Below are 27,900 nucleotides of genomic sequence, written 5' to 3'. Positions count from 1 at the left end.
TAATACAGGAGCATGTACCTTATACATAGACATTCTACACTATGAAGTGGCAAGTCTGAAAATGCCGTAGATTTCGAGAAATCAATCTCATTGTGCGAATAGCCAGCGGCCCTGATCACCACTATCTAATTTTTTGATTGGGTGATTCCTGGCCTTCAGCGTTTCCACGTGGCCGTGTGAAAGTATGACTGTCACGACTATAAATGTGTAAATGGTGCAGTAGAACGCTGTCGAAGAAACGTCCTTGATGTCACCAGCAAGTCTAATTCCCAGAGTTCATTCACGGCGGGTGTATTAACCATCTATTGCAACGCTTATCGTGAAGTGTTAGAATTTGATTTTCGTTTTAAACCTCCGTGAGATATGATGTGAGTACACACAAGAAATTCGTCGGACTGAGAGGATATTAGTCTTAACTTCTAAGGTCCGTCCATATCTAATGCGCGTCAACTGGATCGCTAAATTTAGTCGTTTAAGTTTATGCGAGCTTTGGGGTGACGATAGATTTGCCGTGTGGTTCCTTTACCTTAGGGTCAATCGAATCCTTAGCTATGACGTACATATACATGGTCTCAACATGCTACTGTGCCACTGAGTGCAAGGTGGGATGTGTTTGTGGGCGGATTTTGTGGCCAGGACTTTTGACCAATGAACATTCTGTATTCACAGCATCGGCCGACTTCCCGAGCTCCGCCAGTCATGCGCTGGGTGCATCTGCTCTGTGCGGTGACTTGCTCTGTCGACAAGTAAAGTACACGGGTTTCATTACCTTGATACATTGGAAAATCTCACGTTCACCCATATTTGTGTGGCTTCTTCTTCCTTATTCACAAATCGTCGGTTCGTGGCGTCAGCGCTGTGCAATAGTGTCGTTTTGGAGGTATGACTACTTGTCTTGCCTGATCAGATTTCCAGGCGTTTCCTACAAACTGCCAGTTTTGTATTCCACCGCTTCGTCGGAAAATAAATGCGCCCCCTGCATTCATTGTTAATTGCTGGTCGTCAATGCTTTAAATACTGTGTGCCCGTGTTTTTGGACATCCACAAGAGAAACCATGGGGTAAATTCCCTCCGTTTTTCGGAATGCAGCCGTCGCCTAGTTCTTGTTCAATTCGTTCGATTTGAGTAACGTTTCTTACCTTCGAATTCATGACATTATTGATTCATTTCGGTCTGTAATCGGTCGATTTCGAAACGCTCATGAGTGGTTGTAGAATTTTATGCTTAACATTCACCAGTGTAGGAGTCTTAGGATCCCGTGGTAGTAGAGTTCAAAGCATTTGAATTCCCCAAGTGTTTGTGCTGAGGGGGGAGGGTTTCATGATTAGCGCATGCTGAACGTGGAGATGTGTCTGCAGCCAAAATCACAGCTAGTGCATAATCCTAACATGCGACTGTGAAAAGCTTGTGGTCATGAGACTTAAGAAGATTCTTCGGGAATAGTCAGAATCATTTTGTATTTGGAAGACAAGGCTGAGGCTGTCACGCAACCTCCGATGTGGGGCAGGTCATGGAGTTCCCCAATACAATGTCCTGCTAGTTTATTGAGCGCGACATTCTGTTGTCCCCGGTCAAAGGCCTGTGTTAAGTCTTGATATATTACTCCAGCATCAATTTCTCTAGTCTAGCTGTTTTTAGTCACCTAGAAACCTATCCTCATTCCCTTGTTCGACTCCTCATCCAATGTTTTCCCCCTGGCGATGCCAGTGGCCTTGATCTTTAAAGGATCGATGATCGGCCCTCGCGCCGTTGTACCTCGCAGTATTTAAATAGGAATTGTTGGTTTTCCCTTCGGCGCTTTCACGTGACCCTCCCCGATCTCCTGTTCATTGACTCCCTTCTTGCATTATTAAAGTAGAGTCACTACGTACATCGATTGGTTGTTATATACCATGCACTCTAAGTTGTATACAATAACAGGAAGCCTTTTGTTACACAATTGGTGTCTGTTTCACGGAAATAATCGTACCTCATCCGCAGTTTCTTCAGCGCTGCGCTGTCAAGACCAGAATGCCTCACCCATCCGACAATGTAGCTGCCGTCCGGAGAAAAAAAATAGATGGAGGGTCATCTTTGAATCCCATTCCCCACAATGAGTCCTCTGATCTTTGCTGCCAATATCTTCTGATCTTTTTCCGTCCTCGTCCCCCCGAGGACTCTGAGTGAGATCCTCTGGATCCTGAAAACTCATTGTCATACCGCTCAGCTCTTGTCTTCATCTCGCTCATGGCTTATCCTACAAATTCCTTGCTGAAAGGTGGAGAATTGTGATTCAGCGGGGCGGACCATGTGGCATGAGCAGTAGCAGCAACGACCACCGGTCATCCTAGAAGGCTCAACGTGTAAAATCGGCTAGCAGACTAGCCTTTTGGTTAGTAAACAGATGAGGACATGATTATCTTCAAACAGCACCCTTAAGGCATGAAAACGAACGCAGCGAAGAACTTGCTTGGTCTTTGACTGAACCTCTCAGGTCGCTACACACAATGACAACGATATTAAAAATCGCTGAGTTGCGGTGCCCCTCCAATGCATAGCTTCCGCGTCACTCTGAAAAAGCACAAGGTTCGAGATACTCCCAAGTTGTCCAACCCTAAACAGGAGCAATCGAAAAGTCAGGGTTAGTTTCGAACCACGAAAGTTCCCGCCACTTGTTTTGGGCCCTAACCACCAGGTTACCACGAGTTATCTAACTGACGCACAATAATGTCAGCCTTAACACTCGTGGACACATGATTTGTTTTCGTGCTCATGTTTTGGTCTTGAGTTAAGCTTACCAACTGAGGACTCACAAAGTAGGACAAACTTCTCGCCTCTCTTTCACCAGTCTTCATTCTTCGTGAGGTGTCGCTACCCTTGGTGATCTTCACAAATCATCTCGCCGAAGGGAGCTCAATTTGGACGCTGAAGATCACAGGACACAGCGGGAAGATCGCTTAGGGAACGCGTGGTTTTCATGCAACCAACACCTTCCCTCTTTTCTGTACCTGTGCTAGACTTTGCATGTATTGAAGAGGTGTAGAGGGTTTACGTTACTATCATCGGCAGCAACACAAGGGCAGCCATATCCTTATGTTGGAAAAAAGGAGGAAGTGGGACAGAGATGGGGCCTAGTACCAGCCTAAAAAACAATCGAGGCATCTACACCTTCAGGACGCAGTCGGATAATCTAGATAGAATTCGACAACATGAGTGCTACTGAAGTCCATTAGCTATTCTTTAGATCGGTGTCTCTAGGCAAGCTTAGGGTTGGTCACGTGCCCCTATCTTGGAAGGCGAACAGCACCGACAGCGCCCAAACTTTTCGTGACATCATTTCCTTCTACCGCATCAGATTCCACCCACCAGTAGGTTCCCACCTCCGAATCGGGCAAGAAAACAGCGGTCGTCGAGGCATGCGTAACACGACCCAGCCACCATAACTTGCATTGCTGCCTGCGTTCCTTGAGGGAAGCACCCTATACTTCACTTTGGCAGCAGTAGAAACAACAACCACGACATAGAGGAACCAAGGTTTCTTGTATTATGTTAACCCGACCTTATGAGCAAAGGCTGCAAGAATTAAAAATGTTCTCAGTATTTCAGGTACCCTAAAAGAGTCTTGACTCTAGTATACCAGATAATTGCCATCCATGGCAACTCCTGTTCAGACGATCCGGAAACAAACATCTTGTTCTCACTCGAAACTCGGAACATCACCCAAGCCGTCTGAGCTGCTCTTAATAGTTTCCCTGCTTGTTGGCAGTCTATGGAACGCCTTGCCAGAAAATTTGGTATCTTATTTCTCAATAGATTCATCTAAGGAAAACCCTAGCGCGCATATTTATGTGCTACTCAGTTTGTGAAAACTCTTTGCCTGTTAATTAAGCATAATCCCACCACAGCAAAATGTAAACCGGCCTTTCACGAGGCCTTCATTTCTTGTCCTTTTCTACTTGACTCCCTTTCGCTCACCAGCCTGTGAGTATATTCAGGCTGCTAACTATTGTATACTGAAGTTTCTTATAAATAAAATGCCCATTAACCAGTTAAGCGACATTCTTTTCTTAAGTGCACAAGTTACACACCTTCTTGGCCGTTGCTTAGTTCCAGGTTGAGCACAGACGGAACACGGGACATGGGAGGTGTAAGTCGCCCTTCATCCGTTCAACACCTAGGGTATATAAACCGAAATGACTGTGGAAAGCAGTAAGTACCGAGGAATATGATGTACAGTATTTTCAGTCTGCTACCGTCATTGGTGATAACACCAGAGAAGAACACTGACACTTCAATTGGTAATCACACTAGTGGCGGCCTTAAAACGACAAATTGTACCTACGCCAGAGGTTATTCTTGATGGAACGAAATTCGGAACAAGTCGGCGGCCTGCAATCGGAACTTCAACTGAGGCTTGCTAAAAGCAACCCCGTTCCACCAGAAATTCAGAGGCGGAGTCTGGTGGGACCTTTAAAGTACGGACGACTTGCACTTTACAAGTATGGAGATTTGGTCGTATAGGCACCAAATGGTTTGTTCTAGAGGATGGAGGGTAGTGTGTGTTTTGGTTCTGCACGATTCATTTCGTTTCTTTGCTAACTAAAAAATTATTTGGATAAAACGCCATGTTCGAATTTGGTAATCTGTTCTACGAGTTTGACGCACAGAGATAGGGGTGTTATACATCCAATAGTATCTTGACGGGCCTCGCTGCAAGTCTCTTCGGTAGTGACTGCAGCCTTTTGCAAGAACACGGAGCGTTTTAGGAGGTTATTGCCAGCTAGTGGAAGCTAGCAGGTGTAGTTGAATGTTGACTACCTCCAGACTGATCATTGCAAGAATATGAAAAAATTAATAGTGGATAGAGGTACAAAGTTGTATAACCTTCTTGGTCTAGCATAATTTGTCGAATCCAGCACCTCGAATTGGCTTCGAGGAGCGTGCTGATGCGAGTACACCACCGGTCGCTTTCATGCTCCAATGAACATCTGACATTTTCACGATCGGAGGCTGTTGTTGGTTATCGAACCCCAATCATTCGAACTTCGAATGGCAGAGAGCCTAATGGTGAATGGGCGGTGAACGCTGTTGAACAAATAACTTTACGTTCACATTTTGTTTCAACCCTTCCTGTCAACTCGTCCGAAGAGGAGCAGGTGTTAAGTAAGTGATCGGATCGCCAGTTTTTCTCGCAACATCAAAAACACGCCAAGCACTGAAGAGTGGTACTTCCAGCCTCCAGGAACTCAATTTCTGGGAGATCCTCATGGAAGTCAACAGAACGATATCAGTACTCCATGACAAGAGTTCACCATGAAGCTTCGTTGCTTCAACGCAGCGACATTCGTTTTCGGCGTAAAAACTACTTTCAACTGCACGGATCGTCGTAATCTGGCAATATCTGGCGACGAAGTGTCTCCCATAAATGCTTGTCCCTTATAAAGGTTCTGTATACCTACTCGCGCACACGTACGGATTTATAGCAACTTTCACATGGGTTCATCAGATCCAGTGGTGCCAGATCAGGTTGTCTTCTCTTGCCCATCCTTCTCAACTTCGTTATAAATGATATATTTGCTGGTCGAATCATTAGCTTCGCATGCCAGATGACCCTCCGCTCAGTCATGAATGATAACGACCCAGGGACTGCCAGTCCATTGCTTGGCAGTGAAGCATAGAAGCCTCTACCAGTCAACTGCCTTCTCTCCGAACAATACCCAGGAACTTCCACATATGCCAGTGATTAGCGGGAGACAGCCGTGTAATGCAACCATGGCGCTTTATCAGATGAAAAGTTTTCGTCAACCGACCTATTCGACTATCATATCGAATGCATGGATGCCATTCCTTTATTCTGCTGTCCCTGGACATACCGTACCACCTGGAGCCTCTGTATCGTAGAGCATGGTTCATACAACTGGAGCCAGCTAAGCCGTTAGGGTACAAGACTTAACTGGAAAATTCCAGGTTCAAATCCTAACATGGCTTTTCAATCGCTCCTGCCTGGGCTTGGAAGGTTTCACAATTTCTGAGCCCTCATATTTCCTTCGGGTTGCATGATAGCTGCGTATTGAAAAGGTGCCACTGCCGAACGCTTAAATGATGCATAGCTGAAATCTTGACTGGCCTGTCAACGAGCGTTGTTCCAGATTCGTTTGCTCCTGGCCTGCTAGAAAAATATGCTTGAGCTGGGGATTCATCAATACGTTCGGTCACTTGCCCTAAAGCAGCTTAAAAAACCCACCTTACACTGGTTTTGTTCGTCCCGAAGGGGACCAGGTTCCTCCAGTTTTTAATTGATGGAACTGATGTATAATAGCGGACGTTGTGGAAGAAATAACTCAGCTATGCCTAACCAGCTTCCCCATGTTCAGATGTTTGGCCTGTGGACCTATCTGCCGCCCACCTCGTTGCGCGAACAACTGATTGGACTGGCTTAATGAAAATCTTTCCAGAGTTACTCCTCAATTTAGTTTCGTAATCTGGACATCTTTCCTGTCGCTGAACCCAGAATAGTTGCAAAAAGTGGATTCATAAGGCTCTACGGGCCTCAGTGACTCTGGAAGTATTATGGAATCGCTTCGAGGCCTCGGGAGTCATGACATTTACCTGAAACTCCCGAAACTTATCTTGTATTTAAACTACCTTATTCGCGTGTCACAAACAAACGTCAAGCTTTTTTAAGCACTTGATACAAACAATCAGACAACCAAACAACCTGAAGACAGTTTTCGATGCTCACTTCATAGAAGATCATCAATAGAGAGCCGAGATTCTTCGGGAAAATATTCGTTCACGTACACCATTGAAACTTCGGTTCCAGTTTCCTCAAAACATCAACTGAGCCTGATGAACTTTGCCTGCTGACTTTGAACTTTTGGTTGACTTGATTGTCAGGGGTTTGGGTGACTTATGTAGACTTTCCTGAAGAAGTATTACTACCAGAAAACGAAGCTAGCTTACGTGAAACCGAACTAAGAAGCCGTGGAAAAGGATACTCATTCACTTGTCGTTCCGTTACAGTGTACTTTCGTCACGCGCGCAGAGCTTGTCATAATGGGAGGTACGCGATCTGGGTATCATGTTGGTTTTCGATGATAAGCTGGTTCACTCTGTTTGAATGATGCTGTCCTCTGAGCGGTAGTTGGAACGTTCGAGGAAGTTGGGACTACTGTTCTGCTTTCTTCACCAGCTTCTGAATCTATCGGTTTTGTTTGTTTATAGCTTATATGCCGATAATTGTTTACAACTTCAGGTTCTTTACCACTGCGTTCAGTGGTTCATATTTTGTTTGTTGTGTTTTTTACCGTTCTTTGTACAACAAACCTTTTTGTTTTAGCGCTGCACAATGCCTCCCATTCCACAAAATACCGAGAAATGGTTACAAAAAACCATCGACTCCGCAGCTATCATCCTGTTTAGCAAATCCAGATGCCCGTATTGTCATCGGGTAATCAGATCAATTTCGCCATAACTGTATTCTCAAGGTGAAAGAATTGTTGAAGGAGAACAAAATCAAGCACGCTACAATAGAACTGGACCAACGAGGTAGGTTTTGTTATTGTTTTGTGATTTTGCTCAGCTGATGGGTCTACCATTCAAAAGGCATTAAGTGAAAAGAGTGGAATTCATACTGTCCCTCAACTATTTGTCCGGGGAGTGTGTATTGGTGAGATTCTAAATTTCTTGATGATTGCTCCGTTCTTGTTCTAGGTGATTCTTCCAAAGTTGGCAAACTTCATGAAGATAACAAGTTGTTAGAGACTGTTCAATTGAACAAATATGACTACGATCTCGTGGTGATCGGTGGAGGTTCTGGGGGTCTAGCTGCGTCAAAGGTTAGTTGCGCAAGCTACATTCCTTCTGTTTTTTTGTGACATCGTGTTGCCTACTGTTGTCAAATTAAGCACATCCTTCTTGGCACAGTCATCCCATTCGTTACAATTTCTTCCTGCATAACTGCTTGGGGACCTTTATAGTGCTTCCATTCCTGTTTGTTGCTTCATGTCAGAATTTGTTCATTTGTTTAGGAAGCCGCCAAATTTGGTGCAAAGACTGCCGTTCTAGATTTTGTGAAACCAACGCCAAAGAATACTGTTTGGGGCCTTGGAGGAACATGTGTCAATGTAGGCTGTATTCCGAAAAAACTGATGCATCAGGCTGCACTACTCGGTAGGTACACCGTTTTTCGGTCTTATCCTTTACATCTAATAAATGATTTATTCAAGGCGGAATTCCCATGTGGTTGTCCCGCTTTTTAAAAAATACTGATTTTTTCACGATTCATCGTTAGGTCAATACATGTATTGAGTCCTTAAGATAACTGATGGCCTAAAAGGCTTAGTTTGTTAGGTGAATTAAAAAACCCCTCTTCTGAACTTGTACCTTCTGTTCTTTCTCCAACTCTTGCAACTCGAGTTTTCACCTACAGCTACCCCTTCCGGGTAAAAGTTACCGGTCTCCATACAGAATGCTTCTCTTCATTTGTATTCAGGATCGCACCTCTTTTTGTGTTCCCAACCTCGACACTCGGGATGCTCCTGATTCGGGATTATCCCACTGACTACCACCTTGTGAAATAAGGTTCCGAGGGCAAGAATCTCGGGTAGACTCAGCCATCCGTTTCGAAACTAAAAGCTCAGAAGATTGTACGTGCACAACCACTAACCCACCGCTAGGCACCACTACGCTCCCCAACAACGCACTGATGTTGCCACTTCGATTGGTGGTGAAGCTTCTGCAATCAAATTGCCCAGCAGCGAACAAACAGTAAACCTATGACCAGGTCGATCTACATACATAGCAACACCTAGGTAGATAGCAGCCAGTACAGTGAAATAATATCGGTTGCCCGCTAGCCCGACCAACGACGTACAGGTAACGTAGAGATGTTGACGTAATTCATCTTGGACTAGAATAAAAACAGTCAGTCAGGACTACAGGAAAACAAAGGGGTGAGGACGAGGTTTTCTTCAATGTTCGAATGGTTTAAATAGGTACGCAGACTGCTGATTGAGGTATTACAGCTGCACAAGGTTATGAACCTAGGTTAGATTTTGAGTCTTTTACCGATAGCATTAACCTCGTGTATATCCTTCTCGATATCGTATTGTTTTTTTCTCCCTTAGGCTGCATTTATCATCATTACCAGTCTCTGACTATGGATCCCCTTTCCGTTAGTAACAGAAATAAGTAGAAAAAATACGCGCCGTCTGTGGCCACACGCAGCGCCGTTCCCCATTTCCATCTAGTGCTTTCAGGTAAAGGCTGCCGTCGTTCTTCGGAATGTATACACAAGCTGAGTCGGTATTGATCAGTCGACATGGCTTCACTGAAAACCAACAGTTTTGATCTGACACTGAGTAGCGAAATTCTAAACGCTGTACTCGAATCAACTCTGTGTCCAGTGACTAGAATGTGTCAAGGGATCGATGGTGTAGGTTTTCAGGTCTCAGTTTGCAGGTCTTCTGTCGATTGATTAGTCACCTGACTAAAACAACTTGGCAGAGTCAAATGTTCTGTCAGTGTATGTTTCACCGCAACTGAATGTGAACTGGTACCATCCCAGCTCTTCTGCATCCCTCGGGTTGCATTGTGGCTGTACACCGACAGGGTGTCAAAGCCAAGCGACTATAAGACCGGCCGATATTTTGAAATTAACCCTTTGTTTGTGAGTTATGTTGGCCATAGACAAGTTTGTGAGTCGATTACAAGGTCTTTCACGGTCCCGCTTCCTTCTGTACTGCCGAAACAACCGGGCATAAACAACTTTTTTATGAGTCCTTTTGTATCCCTTTGTGAGTTCGGACCCTGCTCCGGCATCTCAACCGGTCGTGCCTGAGCCTGGACAACCTGGCAGTATTTCAACCCTCGTAATTCCCCCGGGTGTAATGGAAGTTAGGCACCGAAAGAGTGCTACAGCTGAACTATCAGTAGCTGCCCCTTGACTGCGATCGCCTGCCAGAGCTTTCCATTCAGATATCGCCACCGACTTTCCAAATCCTCATAGAGCGTTTTATTTAGATAATTCATTAATGGGAGTCACAGTCAAAGATCAGCTTCAAACACCGTTTTCCTCTAAAGAAGTGTTTCCCTGTGGGCTTGTCTACATTGTCATTTTCATAACTTGCTCTGTGAATGGATTACGAAATAATTTTTAGTTTGAAAACACCCTGATGGCAGCTCAGAAATACCGTCATCGTTAATTACCATTGACACCAACGCCAGCTGGGGACACTGATCCTTTGGCCGTTTCTAGTGATAACGTAGATCCTTCACTTACTTGTTTTTTTAATGTCCTACTCGGCGTACAAGAAACAGTTGAAAAAACTTGAGCGAGACATCCATCTGGGAATGGCATGTCTCTTGGTGGTGAATAAATTTCAGTTTGACCAAACCTTTTTTCCCATACTGCTTTATGGATCAGGGACGTGGCCTACACGCGCAGAAGACATACGAAAGATGTCAGTTTTTGATGATTGGTGTCTCCGAAGCATTGGTCAGGTTCGGTGGTCGCATTGGATTAGTAATGCTGAGGTACGCCAGATTGTCTTAGAAAGAAGGAACTCTGTCGCGATAGATGAATTACTCACGCTTCATAGGCTGCGCTGGTTAGGACACGTACTTCGCGTGCCAGAAAACCGTCTGCCTTGCAGAGCTCATTTCGCCCAGCCGTGTCCTGACTGGAAGCGACCCATAGGTAGACAGTGTATGACCCGGCAACGAAGTACGGAAACACTAACGAGTAAACTTAGTCGGGTCGGCGACCACAGCTTCCTTGGATGGGGATCACGGGACTCATCGCACGAATTGTTGATGACACTGGCAGAAATGGCCCGATCGCGCAGCCAGTGGCGCTCGTTCATCAAGGCTGTCACCTTCAATGCATAGTTATCCGATTCCCGAACTAACTGAACATACCATCGCCTCTGATGCTTGGTTGCATGTCCCACATTGTCCCGTTTTCCAATAATCGAAACTCTAGCAGCGGGAACCAACGTACCTATGTTACTTGGTTTATAACTGATAAATTGATTGGCTGATTAGTTTATAATTGATTTTAATTAGTACCTAACTTAACGATCCCCAGACGATGTAGCAGTCCAAGGGATGAGGTATTCGACCAATGACCATTTTTAAATTAGGATCTGCCTTTCATTATTTTCAGGAGAGGAGAGTATATCCATGGCATCCACTTCAGTCGCACACGCTGAGCGTCCATGTAATACTTGTCATACTTGTGGACCGTGACGACCCAACCGTTTAATCTGATTTCTCTATTGTATTTTTAGGTTACAGTCTGGACGATTCTGAAAAGTTCGGCTGGGACGTTAAGAAGGATGAAGGTAAGTTGGTTTGCTTCGGAAGCGACTTTCTTAGGTAACTTCGGACAGAGGATTTCTTACAAATATCCTATTAATTGTCGGAATCACCCTAGTATGTCACGTAGAACTTGCGATTTACCACGGTAAAACGATAAGCTCGAATGATAGTACAGTCATCCCCTTCAGAGAGGTACATGTGCTCCGGCAAACGGTAACCTTCATTCCAGCATTCTTACTACTGAGTCTTTGTAATGATAAATATCTCGGCATGATAGGATGCTCAATCGAAAACCAACGAATACAAGTAGAGTGCACCACAGTTTGTTACGAATTATCCAACTTGTCCAAATGTAACCAGTGTCGTCTGAGCGAACTGTAGCAGCAATAACTACAGAATTTTCGTTCAGTAACGAACACTGAATGAAGAATATATTCACATCAGACCAGGCTTTGGTGAGGCGTTGGTAAGTTGGCGAACGGCAGTGATTTTCATTGGAACTGGGTTTCGCGGTTAGTGACAAACTCTTGTTCTCACAAAAAACAGCAGAGTCGAGGTAAACTTTGATTCCGCATCTTTTAATGTGACCAGCTGTAGCTTCAAACTTTTTTTCCGTTTTGTGAGTCCTGATCATCCATTCAACCACTAATGACCTCTCATTCAATGGGTAGGAGTACAACATCAGGTAATGAAGTGCCTTGGCGCAATTAGGTTACAACAGGAGTGTGTTAATCGCGGAAGTGTACCTTGGATGCTCGTAGGGAACAATTAGCTTAGCTTGTATGTGACGGCTATTGGACTGAAAACAGTTAATACTAAGATGAAGCGAAGCATTGCACTAGCCGTTGATGCCATCCAGTGCACTCGCAATTCGCACGCGTTTTTGTGAAACAATGCAAACAAGCGTGATTCAACCAAGAAAACCAACTTCTGCCTGGAAGGAATCTCCATCAGGCAAAACGAATGTGATTAGTCCCAAAGTTTCTACTTTAAGGCTGTCTAGATCAGATGTCTGTGTGAATTTCATACTCGGGAATCATTTGGCTAAAGATAGCTCTTTTGACATTAAATTTGGGCCGAATATGGACTCGAGAGCTCGCAAACGTTACGGCAGTGAAGCATCAGTGCCAACACTGATGTTGCTGTCTTTGATGATGATGAATTTAGGGATATCTGGTTGGACTGTACTGCAGAGTACTACAAAGAACCGGAATCACGAGTGTCCCTGAAGCATTGTACGTCATTGATGGTATTGTCGCACAAGTAATGTCGACGTACATTGAATGATTTTTTCAGAACGAATTTATCATGATGGCTGGATTGGCTTATGGTGATTAGGTCAAGGAAGATCTGTGATCAAGCCGATTTGTGGACACCGCTGTTCTCCATGTTGGGTAACCACCTTCCCAGGATGATGTCTTTTCTAGGGCTTCTAAAATGAAACTTTTTCACAGGTGGTGTGGCTCTCTTTTTGAGTGGTCTTTTGGACTAAAAGCCAAACGTCATCGATGTGTCACCCAAGAGCAGAAAACATACCTTGTCGGGAAAGGATGCCCGTCAGTCAAATACGCTTATCTCCTATGATGGATTGTATGCTGTGAATTCTACTTTTTCCCCAGTTAATTTCACCGTCTAGTTTAAGTCGTAACTTGGTTGTTCACGCACGGAATGTTTCTTCTCTTCTAGTCAAGCACGACTGGGGGAAAATGGTTGAGGCCATCCAGAATCACATCCACTCTTTGAATTGGGGCTATCGAGTTGTTCTTCGTGAGAATGCAGTAGATTACCTGAACGCTTATGGGGAAATAATCGATGCCCACACAATAAAGGTATGTCGTGCGTCCAATCATTCACTTATTTTGTCCTATTGCGTCTCGAAGGCGTAACCCGTTTTCCCATAGCAAAGATGGCATCCTTATTAAAAGGACTCTTCTGGGCCGATGTGTAAACACTTTCTGGTTCCTTGAATGGCTGATTTACTCCCCAAATGGAACCGCCGCATTGAGAATGCCCTATATTACCTAGCCAAATTTGCTGCTTCGATCATCGCCGAAAAAACGCACATGAGCACAGCCAAAACAGTAACTAGTCACATCAACGAACTCTAGTGTGCTTAATTTGGTTTGGTTTAGTCGGTAAGTTGGCGTTAAATACTCATGCAGCACTGTTCGTTGAAACGCCTCACAGTTGCAGCGTCCGTTGAAGATAATGTACCCGAAGGAGAGGTTGGGATAAGGCGAGTTACCGTGATTTGTACTGTCAAATAAAAATACCTTATCATCGCAAATTATCTAGTTCGGGGGTTCATGTTTAAGTTTACATAGATGAAAATTGTTGGTAGTGACATCGACAACTAGGGCTGATGACCACCATAAGGGTTAAAAATGGTGCGCCACTATATGTCAATCTTGACCCAAAATGAACTGAAAATACTACTCTACCCTAAAAAAAAGCACTTCAACTTAATGTGTAAAATCGAAATCTTACTACTGCTCTGTAAAAAGCGCGTTACGTCCGTGCTGGTTATGAAGTAACACCTCCTTATTTTACGTTGCTTCATACATCTGCTGCTTGAGGATCAGCCGGCTCTTTGATTGATTATGACCGTGACTATCCATGTTGACAAGACCTTCACAAACGTCGAAAAACATTTCGGGACTTCGTGGTCTTTTCCAGAGGTAACATTGTGTGGTCAGCACTTCTGTCGTTTTATGTGACAGTCCTCTTCGCGATCTCACAAAGACTGTTATGCGAGCGGCATTCGATAGAAAACCCGTACTGAGTGATTTGACTAGCTGCTTTGCATCGTGGGCATTCACACCTCATAGGGCTCCGTTCGATGTCACGGAGCTCGTGGATCTTCGTGGTTGTTTAATTGCCTGGGATTAATTCAGGATTTCTCTGAAACGTTTTCCAGGTAATAACTACGTGGGATTGCTAGCTGTTTCGCAGGCACTCTTATAGCATCATATGTGGCTGCTTGTCTTATGCGTCTCCATCTGTAATGAGGACACCGTGTGCATCATCTGCATATTATGTACTGCTTTCCTCATACATATTCAGGAATTCCGTTGAAAAACCATATCCGGATCTTTTTGTCTCAAAATTTCTCATCCGTTTGAATCTATAGATCACGAAAAAGAGCGGGGAAACGTCCACAATCACAACCAACAAGATGATTCTGGCAATGGGTGAAAGACCACGATATCCTGACATACCTGGAGACAAGGAATATGGCATTACCAGGTGATCTTATGAGTTGTTACTGCTCGCCATTACTCAGTATCTAATTAAAAAGGTCGAATTTTATCACGGTCCGTCGTACACTATTTCGTCACTGTTTGACAGTACTGCTTACGTGTACTTACGATGACTTTCTCTTGACGGATGATCCGAATCGCTGGTGTATTTGAATGATGATTGACCACAAGCTTCTCAAGAAACGACAGTAAACTTACGATACCACTGCTTATTTCCATCTGACACTTCAGAGCAAGTTTTACTGCAATTTATGAAACGCTCACATGTCCTGCTTCATGACAGATATCGCCTTACTGTTTCAGCTGGATATCTAAGGTGGTGGGCAAGTATCAGGTAATGAGCTGGATTCGCTAGAGCAGCAGAGCAATATTGTCCACTCCAAACGTTATCGAAAAGCTCGCAGAGTCCAGGCCATTACATGGAAAACTGAACTCTGTAGGATCTTTGCACCTCCCTGTTTGGGGCCCACATGGTTCTTTCTGAGTATGAATGGATATCCTTCAGGACATAACGCCTAGCCGAGCCCACTGACGAGCTTTCTGATGTTTGTTTACCACTGTTTAGTGAAAGCAGTTGTGCCAAGTCTTTGTCGAGTGAGGTTCACGAAGGATGCCGGATCAATCCTGTCAATAGCGTCTTGTTGCGATCCGATGCTCAGATGGGTTTATTTCAATGGCTTTGGAAGGTTCGTGTACCGTGCTCTTGATTACTTTCCCTAGGGACGTAGAACTGCTCGTAATAATCCCTCTTCCTTTGTTGCTTTATCTTCACTCCTTACTCGTGCATTCTTTCCTCAAACACAGATTTTCAATGCTGATGTACTGCTATACATAATGATGACGCCAATATAGCTCATACTGCACCAGGATTTTTTGTTGCTGTTTACTTCATGGACAACAATTGGCTTTTTGTGTTTGCGATCCCCACCTGTTAAAAAACATGATCGGATCGGACTTCGGCTACAAATGGCTGCACGATTTGACCCTGTAGGGTGAAATCTGGAACTTGGTGTCTGTTTACGTCCCAGTTGCCTCAACTTATACCTGTTGACAGCAATTGTAGAACCGTGATTGAGTTATTTTTGTCCGGGGGAGAGATGGTTCAGTGGTTAGAGCGCGAATTTACTGACAGGACGGTCTGTGGTTCGAACCCGACCTCTGCCTCTCGACTTCTCCCGTGTAGGCTTGGGCAACCTGGTAGTATCCCATCCCTCGTGCTTCCGTATGATGGCATGGCATTTAGGCGCCAAATGGGTTCTACAGCTGAATGATTTATTTTTGCCCGAGATATGTTACACACCAACTTAATTTTCTTCGACCGTAACTCATGGAAATGAATTCCTTGCACTTTGGGTAACCACATTTTTTTTTATTATGGGTTCTCATTTTTAGTAGGGCAGCACTGATCCAAGAATCGGCGGAAATACTGGCGACATATTATCAAATTTCTTTATGATGTTCACTGAGTGCAAATTTTTGTGATGGCTTTCCGCTGGTCGTTTTGATGCGCTCGTCAACAGCGATTTGTCCGGAAAACTATCCCGGACAAACTTCCTGTATGGTGGCATGGCATTTAGGCGCCAAATGGGTTCTACAGCTGAATGATTTATTTTTGCCCGAGATATGTTACACACCAACTTAATTTTCTTCGACCGTAACTCATGGAAATGAATTCCTTGCACTTTGGGTAACCACATTTTTTTTTATTATGGGTTCTCATTTTTAGTAGGGCAGCACTGATCCAAGAATCGGCGGAAATACTGGCGACATATTATCAAATTTCTTTATGATGTTCACTGAGTGCAAATTTTTGTGATGGCTTTCCGCTGGTCGTTTTGATGCGCTCGTCAACAGCGATTTGTCCGGAAAACTATCCCGGACAAACTTCCTTTCCATTTTCTTTACTTTCTCTCCAAAGTGTACATCTTGGATCTGAAATCCAAACAAAAAAAACCTGGTATGACACGTAATCCGAACAGTCACATTCTCAAACCCGATTAGTGACTCGTAAAGATACCTGAATGATGGTAACGGTACCTCATTTCCATGAACATGTCATCAACTTTGCGTTGAATTAACTGGCAGGAGTGGATACTGTCTCAGAATTAGCGTTCGATACCTGAGAACTGTTGACCAATTTGGAAAATTACAACGCCTTCGACCGCACTAGGGATTTATCCAAACCACTCACGAATACCTGTTGTCTCCAAAACCTCTGCGATCTCAGGATCAGTGCCGACTTTCTTCGTCGTCTTTTTGCTCTGAAGGTTCTCCTTCTCCCTGTTTCTCCTGACATCAAGTGATAGCTTCTAGTTTGTCGTATGCAAATAGTGTTTATTCCCTTTTCATCCTTAGATAATCTCCAGGCATTTTTAAGCCATGGTTCAAGGCTGCATATAATCATGGTGCTATTCTGTATGATTTCACGATGATCTCACTGTCATTTTGTGTCGTTTTCTTTTCAGTGACGACTTGTTTTCTCTACCTTACAACCCGGGAAAGACATTAGTCGTTGGCGCCAGTTATGTGGCCCTGGAATGTGCCGGATTTCTGACCAGTTTTGGCTATGACACGACGGTGATGGTGCGCTCCATTTTACTTCGAGGATTTGACCAACAAATGGCCGAGATGATCGGTGAATATATGCAGAAACACGGCACCAAATTCATTCGTCCCTGTGTACCTACTTCGGTAAGTCGTTTCTCTTAATTTTTGATATATTTCTGTTCAATTTCTCGCATTTCACTGATTGTTCGACCACTATACGTTAAACCTCATACACTAAGCAGTACAATTCGACTGGATTGATTCACACTCCTTTGCCCCGCCAACACCGATCGATGCTATCCACACCGAGTTCTTACGGTGATTTCCGCTCAAACGCCTAATCTATGAAAGCGAGGACACAGTTGGTTTGAGGTTGCTATAACGTCATCTAGACCGACTGACTTCTACATAATTTGTACTCGTTAGTCCACGAAGCCGATTGTGAATCAGTCAAACCTCTGTTGAATCCCGTTTTCAGAGCAGACCGTGATTTTAACAAAATTAAGGATCCGCGTTGGTTTGTGACCTCTAGATGTATGGCCTCTAGAACGGCCAAAAGATCACCATCATCGACAGCATGACATCAGTGTTCAACACCGATGCCTCACTGCCGTGAACAACGTTTGAAGGAACACAAATCCTGTGCATTTTACTGAGAAATTTCTGCTTTCATTTTGAAATGAGTGGCCAACCTACGGCGATCCAGTATACGCGTGCACTAATGTTTCATAAAATCATATAAACTCATGCGCGAGAACGTCCTTCTTTTGCAGCATCCTTCATCATCGTCATCGACAGCGTGAAATTAATGTTCAACTACGATGCTTCGCTGCCGTACAACCATGATATATTTGAAATCCATATTGAGAAGAAAAGAATAAAGGTGGTTGGAGAATGTACTAGCTTGCTACAATCATTCCGAGATGCCTACACCTCCTTCACGTTGGTGTTGGTTAGTTTGTGACTAAAAACTGAGCCTCCTAAAAAAGAATGCTTGGGAGGAAATAATCACATTCTCTGGTCCTTTGGGTGGTTTTCCTCTAGGTGTCCCATTGTATTTGTTTTTTCTTATCTTGGCAACTTGTGTTAGTTCATATGCATGTGCAACAAAGTACTCGCTTTAGACGGTAATAGCCAAAGCCCTCGATGGTGAACTATCTATCTTTCAATATTCGATCCATGGTAGAACTGATGCGACTAACTAACTGATGTACCAACTGGCCTGCTGTTGAAGAAGGTTTTCTCATATGTTCTAACTCACCCACTGGGTTGTTCGGATCTAACAACGGCGAACTCTTTCAAAACTAATCATTGTCATGTTTCGAATAGCGGAGTTTCTCCTACATCAAAGTTTTCACAAGTAACCAAAGTTGAGTTTTGCGATAGGGTTTCCGTGTGTTCTCGAACAAAGCCATATCATTCAGCTGTAGCACTCTTCCATCACCTAGCTACCGTGCAGTCCAAAACAGGCCTTAGCACTGAGCCAACGTCAAGTTGTGTAAGCCTAGGGATGAACGAGTATTCTCTGAAGGGAATGTAGACACTGGTTCAGTTTGTCTTATTTGACGTCACGTGAAGAAAAATATGCTACCAATCGTTTAAGTGCTAATAGATAGGCAGTTACTAGCCTCTCATTACAATTGTTGTTGATGCACCAAACTCTTTCCGACCTATACCACCGAAATTAGGTGTGACAGGAGACTCCGGTTGTCAATTCTCTGTCCTTCATTCCTCATAGATCAGCCAAGTAGAGCCAGCGGACTTGGAGAAAGGCAAGACCGGTCGTTACCGAGTGACTGCGAAGTATAGTGACGGTAAACCGTTCTCAGAGGAGTACAATACGGTGAGTCCTGTTGTTTCGTTCTTCGTATCCGGTTGTACCAGTCAGGCCATATATTAACTTCCGGTAATTCATGTGACATACACAACACCAAAGTCTGTATATTATATACTTCAGGTTTGGTACTGCCTATCTAGTGTGATGAATTCAAAATACATTCTGACAGTCATTTTTGTGCGTGCATACCATCGCTGTTGTATCCTGTTGTGAGAGATACCCGCTTTACTAGGTTAGCTGGACGTCATTTTTTCATCAACGGTATGCTGCTCTCGATTATGAGCTCCAAAAAGCCAAGATTTGGATTCCCAACCGACAATTTGTGTTTCCAATTATTTTTGCACCTATTCCCAAATCGGCCGATTTGATTAATCAACTGTACTGAATCTAATCCGAATGCATAAGCGAACAACCAACAACGTGCCCCATTTTACTGTAGCTGGCGATTAAACAAATATCCAAGAGAGCTAATCAGTGAGGCGACTTGCGTAGGTTGCATCACCGCGTTTCCAGCGTTGGATATCCTGTGTTAGGTTCTTCACTTACTTGAAGCTCTAGCCTACCTTTAGCCACGTTCGAGACTGAAGGTTAACACCGATCCAGCTTTCAAGACTTCACTAGTTCATTTGCGAACCCCGCTTCCATACATCATTCCCAAATCTTTGATTTGTTTCTGAGCAGTTTGACTGCGTCCTGAGTATACCTTAATCCAATTATGGGAAATTGTCGTTTTGCTACTGAGACGAGTTATGTCATAACTTAACCCATAACATCTAAGGTGTACATGTTCCCCATAAATCATGCAAGTGGATCACCTTTCGTACTGTACTGCGTTGAGCTTGTTATTATCAAATTGCTGGTCTAGGAATTACCGACAAAAATTGTTCCTTGCGTTTCGGGCGACACGTTCTACATTCCCACTTTTCCAACTTGAATTTCCACATCTGACTATCCCCCGTTGGTTAAGCTTGTACTTGGTTGCAGCCTTTAATCAATTTAAAGTCTGAAACTATTACATTTTAAGATTTGAAATTATAATATATCTTAGTCTCTGTCACACCCTAGTTGTGCAAAAGTGAACAAGACAGACAAATCAAACTGATTGCGTCCTCCAATTCTTACGACATTTAGGAGAACGAAACAGCGAAACTTAGAAAACTGATAGACGATGATGAACAGGCTGGTCTACTTAAGCGACGTTTTCATGCTGGGCACGGGCCAGGTGACCTGATCCGGCCAGAGCACGTGAGCATGTGCCTTCTTTCGAATTATTGCTACGTTTCTGGCACACCAAAACGATCATCTTGTTTCACACGTGACATCATCCTGACTGTATGTTGTTTTTGCTTGTTTGCATCGATTCAGTTTGTCAGCTGCCAGTGATGTACGTTGCTTATTCTAAATGGTTCGCAGCTTTGAAGGACCCGAACCAAGGAGGTTAATATCGTAAGCGTGCTCGATGTCCCTGAGCAATCCCCTGGGAGCACTTCGATCTCCCAGGTTTCAGAGGCAGGAATTGAAATCTCGAGCAGCAGGTCAATGACAAAAGTAAGGAGAATGGTGAGAGAGTACAGCCCCGTTTTGCACCAGTGAGTGTGATGAACTTCCTGTATGTTTGCATCCGCCTACAGAAGTTTATATACAATGCCCTTATGAGCGAAGTTAATTTAGAAGGGACACCTCTAATCACCAGGTCCCGTCAAAGCTCCTGATGATCGGGAAATGATCAGGAAAAACGATCAGTGTTTGGGACGTTTGAAAGAGCGGCTGTGTCCATGTCCGAGGCGAAACCCAGGTTTATTCTCAGAAGTTTGTCTCTCTCGATAATCAATCGACCTACACAATTCCGGACAGTATCTTGGATGCCGCGACTACAAGACGAATGCTTAATTGGTTTTCACGTGACTTTCTTCTGCTCTTTTTGAAGGCTGGCGCTGTATTCCACTGCTATTGTTTTCTTTCCAAATCTTCCACGGCACGATAGTCAGACTGTCTGTCGGAGCCTCACCGCCTATGGAGAGTGCTTAATACAGGTCATCCTGGCCTTGTCGCGTTGGAGGAATATCTCGCGCTGAGTTTCTGTTGTTGATGGCTGGATGGTGTCAATGTTCCGTTCGGGATTGTTGGATTTCTCCAGAGGTTGTGTTGAAGGAGGACAGGGTTCAGCCTCTCGTCCAGCACGATGACTTTGCGAATGAATTGTCGTTCCGTCTTCTTCGCAACTGTCCTTTTTGGCCGGTTATCGATGAAACAGGCCGTGGCCGTTGCGTGCGGTGAGAGCGTCCTCCATTTCGTGAACCTTCGCAATTCTCCAACATTCTCTGTCATTTTTCAGACTATTGACTATCCGACATTAAAGGGATCCGCGTGCGTCACCATAGTCACCAGTTGTCAGTGTTTTGGTAGCAGTAAGATTTGTTTATCTCAACGTTATTCAGTGTTCAGTTGGTCGACTTCAACTGAAGAAACCGGTGGAAAGCTAGCTTTCTTAGACGTTCTTATCGTGAGACTGCCAAACGGGCAATTGTAAACAGAAGTATATGGAAAGTCGGCGCACACATCAACCTCGCAGATGCCATGAAATCATCCGAACTGTCGCAAACAAGGCTGCCTAAAGACTGTTTGCAAACGTATTGAGAGATATTGAAAAACCGGGATAACGACCAGCCTCACTCAAGAAAAAAGACAGAAATGGAAGACGGACTAATCGGGAAGCGGACCCCAGTTCCCAATAGGGAGCACCCAACAAACCAATGGAATCGGAGATATGCAAATGGCAAACGGGTGAATAAGGTTACGAGAAGGGTATATATCAGTTGGCCACTTGCAGGAAAGGCTAATGGGTACTCGTCGAAAACTGCATAAACGCAGGCGGCCAAGGAACTATTGCTCACTGACAATATCTCCTCCAATGGGGTCCAAATGTTTCCAGGCTAGCTGCCGCGCTCGGCGAACAGGTCAATGGTCTTGCCTTTTTCTTTCATTCGGCTCGCAGTGAACTGACTAAAATCCCAATGCTTTTGCACGTGCGAATCGAACATTCCGACAAGAGTTCCTGGTTTTCAGCCCCATCTTATGCACACAAAAAAAAGCTTGAGTAGAATTGATGTGTCCATGGATGCTGCTACCATAGTTTGTGCAATTTATTAATGATCAACCGTCTAAACACTCTTTTTTATGCTCATGCTTTATGTCTGAAATCTGATCAACTTTTATTGCAAATTCAAGTTTTGTTAGTGCCAAACGTAACATCATTGACATACGTGCAGCTGTGTGAGTCGTCGACTGTCGTTCACAAACTTTGAATGACGGTTAGCCTCTGTGTGACTGTCTCAGAGGAAATTGTTCATCCTGCCGAATAACGTTTTCTCCATACGTTCCCATAAGACCTCCCAGTGGATGGGGAGTTGCCCACTCACACGAATTCGTTTAAGGAATCATTGTACAAATGTGGGTCGATCTAAAATCTCACTTCAGTAACGATCCGGCAATTTCGCATTAAAAGCGATCTGATGTTTCAGCAAATAATCGCTGTCTATTTAATAGGTTTTGTCGGAATATGGTGAAATTTTTCACCCGACCATTCGGTAATGATTTATCAAGTTGATGGTTTCCGTGTAAACTAATCACTGGACTGTTCACCTTTCTCTCCTAGATAATTTTTGCAATCGGCCGAGATCCTTGCGTTGACGCAGAAACCATGAAACGGCTTGGAATCAAGTTAGATAAGTAAGCACCAATTGAAGTAAATTGCATAGTGTAAACGTGGTGCTTGGTTTTTACTGTGAAATCTGACTAGCACAGTACATTTTAATGACAGACTTCGGAATTGCTGAATAACCAACCTGAATAGAGGGATGGATGACAACTCCTAGACTAAGTGGCATTTACGGTTGAGACGTTCCTCCAAAAACCACATACCCACTACCATTCATTCACTCTGCGACAAAATTATTGGACCACCAGTGATTTTCATCTCATTTGGATGGAACTGCGCCATTTCAAGTTCATGTGCGGGATGTAGATCTTCGAAAGCAGAAAATCCAGCCACGCTGCTGTTATGCATGGTTCGCTTATTGGTTCTCATCTTGTGAAACAATCCACTGGGATGAGGTGCCGTGCTTTTCTTTCCGAGTACGGTGCACACAGAACACTTACATAAGAGTAGAGGAGTCAGTGGACAGAAAAATCGAAGTATGGCACACCGGTAAATATCTGTTATCCCAATACGGCCGCATGGAACTCAAAGATTGTTCATCTGTCGCGGAACAAGACAAGAAAGTATGTCCTCGCTGTATCAACCGATGATGTGCACAGATCATTTAGTTGCTAGATCGATATCTTACTGATGTGTTCTCAAAGCAGCGACGAATGTACGTCCATATAGGTGGAAAATGTGTATCTGTGTCGGACAAGGCGGAAACACTAAGATGCATGCCTGAACAGCATGATGATCTTGGTGAGCCTCAGTGTTGTGGATTAGGTGTTTACTGTGTTTTGTCATCGTTTAAGCCGTCGCACTTACTTTGTCTGCAATGGTAAAATAGTCGCGTGACCACATCGGTTACCAGAATGACGATCGAGATAGTTGGACATGTTGTATAATTTGGTCTGTCCACCTGATCCAGAAACATTGAAGTACGCGGTGAAGAATTCAGGGTAAAACGTGAGGACACTACTGTTTGTAGCGAAGATGTTCAAACATGAGTGTAGTGGAGCATACGCGGACATACACGATTATATTCAGGCAGTCAGCGTACAAGATAATGTAATCTGGTTGTACGAAGTTCTGTCTCATTGTTGTCTCATTGTTGATTTTGACGTTTTTACTTAGAATTAGATCGTAAGGAAGATCCTCATGAGTACCATATTAGCAATAAAAGAAAACACATTGTGTAGGATGTTACCATTTTGATTGTTATTGAGAACTTCCTCACGACGAATAAACGTACGAGTCACTATTAGAAATTCACAATCGAAATTCTAACTGGAAGGTGAACAATTTACACTCGGTCATGTTGCGGCGAGATGGCTCAGTGGTTAGAGCGCGAAGTTACTGACCACAAGGTCCGTGATTCCAACCTGATCTCTGCATTTCGGCCGCTGCTGTCTAGGCTTGGGCAACTTGGCAGTATCCCAGCCCTCGTGCTTCCTTCTGGTGGCTTGGAAGTTAGGCACCGAAAGAGTGCTACAGCTAAACGATTTTTTAATTTTTTTCATGTGGACCATGGAGCCTGTAACTTGCCACCCAGGTGTTTCTGCAAACAAATGTTCGGCTGTGTGATTAACAATTTTTCAAGCAAAGGGAGTCGTATTTATCGATTTTAAAACGTGAGGTGACAATCTGGTCGTAACCGTTGATAAGGTATCTGGCGACTAAAAAGCAAAAGTCCAGCCAAAAGTAGAATGATGTCTATTGAAATAGTTCGTGGTGTACTTCGAAAAGCGTGCTTTTACTCATATCTCATGTCTCATTCCAGATGTCACCTGTACGGCGCTGTTGTTGGGCGAGTTTTAGAAAAAGCGAACCTGTGTTGATGGTGGCTCAGTAGTTGACGTACTCGTATACACGCGTGCTACATCACACCAGTTACTACCACAGGGGAGCCCATTTTGGGCTGAAAACGTGCCTAGTCAATGATAATACGTCTAACAGCAGCATAGGCACTTCGCCAAACGGACGTCGCAAATCTTTTCCTCTTAAAAATGTTCAACTACCCTTCCAAAGGGTCGATAGCAGGTATCTTGATGGATGGCCCCGAACATACGGAACGTCGCATCTGGGATGATGTTAAGCTAGTGAGGGAGGGACGGTCACGTTTTCGGTCTCACTAGACCACTCGCTGCCGTCCTCATTGAAAGCAGAGTTGGGAATAACGGGATGTGAGAGCTGTTACTGCTAGGTGACTCTATTGGATGCTCATTGGGTTGAAACGGTGCGTCCAAAGGAATTTCCCAAATTGGCTTTACATAGGATATTTCCGGTGTGCCGTCTAACTATTCAGGTGTCAGTTCTTCTCGTAAATGCGGGCTCTTGGAGTGAAGGGATGTTATTGTTCCATACCATCTCTCCATGTGGCGCTTTCTTGTAAAATTACATTTTGTCGACCACATTGCCCCCGGTAGCAAGCGCACACTGGCTCTGAAGTATGGATGCAGAATGTTATTCATACTTATAAATGTTTTGAGACGATGTGATTGGAGAATATCAACTTCTCCCTCATGCTACATGAATGTGTAGGTGGGTGTTCCTGCAGTTTTCCTGTCCCATTTCTCGTTTGTTCATGTTTTTGTTCCAGTTAGTCAAAATAATGTGGTAACCTGTGCGATGGGATCTCTCACTTGCTGACCAAAAATCGTTCAATTCCATACATTTGGATATGCATTAAGTTCGCTGGTTGGCTACTTGTATTAATTTGTTTGTCTCTTGAACTCTTTTTAATGTTTTATTGAAGCGCGTAACGTACCTCTCACCCTAGTTACTTGTCTTCTGTAAATTCAGGGCGAATCGTGTAATTTGCGAAGACGATGAGCAGACTAGTGTGGACAATATTTACGCCATTGGTGATATCAATGCTGGCAAACCTCAACTCACACCCGTAGCTATCCAGGCGGGCCGCTATCTTGCCCGCCGATTGTTCGCTGGTTCCACGGAATTGGTGAGTTTAAATTCCTCTCAGATGTTCGCTCCAACATTTGAGCACACTTCACAGTTGAGCTTGTGAATCGGGGTAAAAATGCATGCTGACCTTGTATTAATCTACTTGTTTCACGTTTTCCGCCATATTCCCACTTGTCAGTTTTAGTACTTATGTAATTAACGCTCGAACGGTATGGTCATTAATTCGATTATCGAGTTTTATCAAGGCCAGTGAAGCTTTTGAAGGAATTATTTCTAGTAGATCTGTTTTAAGTGGACCAATCCGGAATTTCTGCATGTTTGACATCCCACGCGTTCGAGACTTCAGTTTACTGGTATGTCTTCGATGCAACGGCTACGTCTTTCAACAGCGTCGTAATGTTGGTTGCTCTGGTGTGTTCACTGATGGCCGATCACTTTACCGTTGATCTTTTCATCGAGCTCAGCAGTTAGCTTGCAAACGTTTCATCATTAATCGAGGAGGTATCATCAGTGTCCACATAACAACATTCTCATCACGCATTTTGAAATATGTTTGGCTACATATATGGCCAGTGTCGAACCTAGCTGGGTTGCAGTGTAGATACGCATCGAGGCCATTATCGGCTTCCATGTGATCTCGTTGAGGTAGTCACTTTTGAATTATGGTGGAAAACATATGTTTGGTCCCTTGATGCATTTAACTAAAAATTTTGAGTTTTTTCAGGTGACGCCATTTCTGGCAAAGCCCCGGAAAGATAGTCTGCAAAAGCAATTGCGAGCTTTACAGAACTGGTATTCACAACATCCTTCCTTGCACAACCCCCCACCCCCGTGTTCGTATAAGGTGATTCAGATTAGTCCATATTGTGACGGGGAAGCACTGGGCGTGATTTTCACTCAATACATTTCATCACCATAGGATATCCCTTGCAGTGACAATTAAGTGCTTTAAACATTTTGGCTAGTTTTATTAAACAGTAAACCAATTTCGTGCAAAGCAATCGAAATATTTTTCTTGACTCAACACTCATTACAACACTGGAAATCCTTATACCGGTTTCGCTCTTATGGCCCATCAGTCGGACGTCCCTGAGCTTCTGGTGACCTTGTTTCCTACTGGAAGGCCAATTCGTACGTAGTGGTACACTCATTCTAAAGTCAACTTGGTGTAAACGGAAATCTGAACTGAACATCTCTGGTTCTCACGATGTCAATTTGCAAATGAGTTTACAATGTCGTTTACATACAGTTTGATGTTCGGGTAGGAAATAATGCTGATAGAAATGGGAGGAGTACGACCATCCGATAACCCCAAGAAAGGCGAACGGTCCGTGGGCTGTTGAAAGGCTTCCAGGAGCCTCATGAAAATCTACTTTGAAATCTTGAATATCGTTCCATTTGGGACACGAGACAGCAATCGTGCTGCACATTCAGTCAGAGATTTGTATATACAAGTGATTCAGCTGATACGCAGTTTGGTCTCCCGCTAACATCAATTTAAAATTTTGTTGATTGAAAAACTCAATCCTCGTCTGATTAACAGTGAAATTCGGGTCCTTCCGATCATCCTGATTCACACTACTTTTTTTCCTTTTAGACTGACTATGTGAATGTGGCCACGACGGTTTTCACCCCAATCGAGTATGGCGCCATTGGCTTGAGTGAAGAGGATGCAATTGCCAAATACGGTAAAGAGAATATTACGGTGAGCTTCGTATAGACATGCATGACTCTTGTTTGGTCCTCGTCGTAACGTTTGGTGTGTCCAAATCCAAGCACCGGTATAACTGATACACCTGTGGACAGCCAGACACTTGCTATCGTTCACACGGCCTGCAAGCTCTTTACTCAGTCCGCGTACTTCCGTCGCTTGCCTCCTTCCTCTGCCGCTGGGGAATCACGCCATCCAGAATACCAAACTCTCCCCTGGTTAGCAGTGTTTCTTTTTGAGAGGGAAAATTACAACGGTCGGCTATCAAGTTTTTTACAATACTGCATATTCCACCATCTACGCTTATCTCCAAGTAAATACTAGTGGAATTTTTCATTTTTTTCTTGGAGTTGGATGCTACGAAAAACCCACTGTCTTTGCACATCCCAAACTGAGATGCACTAGAGAAGGGACTTTGGACGATGGTAGTCAGATGACGACAAACTAACAGTTCAGTGTTAAATCACTATCCACGAATAATAATAAAAAAGATACAGTGGATTTGTTTGATTCAGGTTGGAAATTCCATAGGAATCTGACTGTGAATGGATAGCCAAGATATAGTCCAAACATTACCCATGCAGACCTCAATTGTGGGCTTGAACGTCGGAAACTATATATA

The 27,900-nt window shown here is 43.9% G+C and overlaps 1 protein-coding gene across 1 annotated transcript in view; it reads left to right on the top strand.

The window, feature by feature from the left end:
* Positions 1-674: 674 nt before the first annotated feature.
* Positions 675-27,900, top strand: part of T265_11984 (hypothetical protein) — a gene marked incomplete at both ends in the record, with an annotated part of 34,149 nt that continues 6,923 nt past the window's right edge. Inside the window, 13 exons of the mRNA XM_009178848.1 lie at positions 675-1,060; positions 7,319-7,527; positions 7,562-7,648; positions 7,693-7,817; positions 8,010-8,151; positions 11,271-11,324; positions 12,988-13,130; positions 14,432-14,547; positions 17,027-17,252; positions 18,847-18,951; positions 22,601-22,674; positions 25,448-25,604; positions 27,165-27,272. Coding sequence (XP_009177112.1) covers positions 8,130-8,151; positions 11,271-11,324; positions 12,988-13,130; positions 14,432-14,547; positions 17,027-17,252; positions 18,847-18,951; positions 22,601-22,674; positions 25,448-25,604; positions 27,165-27,272 — 1,005 coding nt within the window. The remainder of the gene's footprint in view (positions 1,061-7,318; positions 7,528-7,561; positions 7,649-7,692; positions 7,818-8,009; positions 8,152-11,270; positions 11,325-12,987; positions 13,131-14,431; positions 14,548-17,026; positions 17,253-18,846; positions 18,952-22,600; positions 22,675-25,447; positions 25,605-27,164; positions 27,273-27,900) is intronic.

This window comes from Opisthorchis viverrini, assembly GCF_000715545.1.
Source record: "Opisthorchis viverrini unplaced genomic scaffold opera_v5_682, whole genome shotgun sequence".
Classification (NCBI taxonomy): Eukaryota; Metazoa; Platyhelminthes; class Trematoda; order Opisthorchiida; family Opisthorchiidae; genus Opisthorchis; species Opisthorchis viverrini.
The sequence above is the reverse complement of the archived record's forward strand: the minus strand, read 5'-3'. Positions and strand labels throughout refer to the sequence as shown.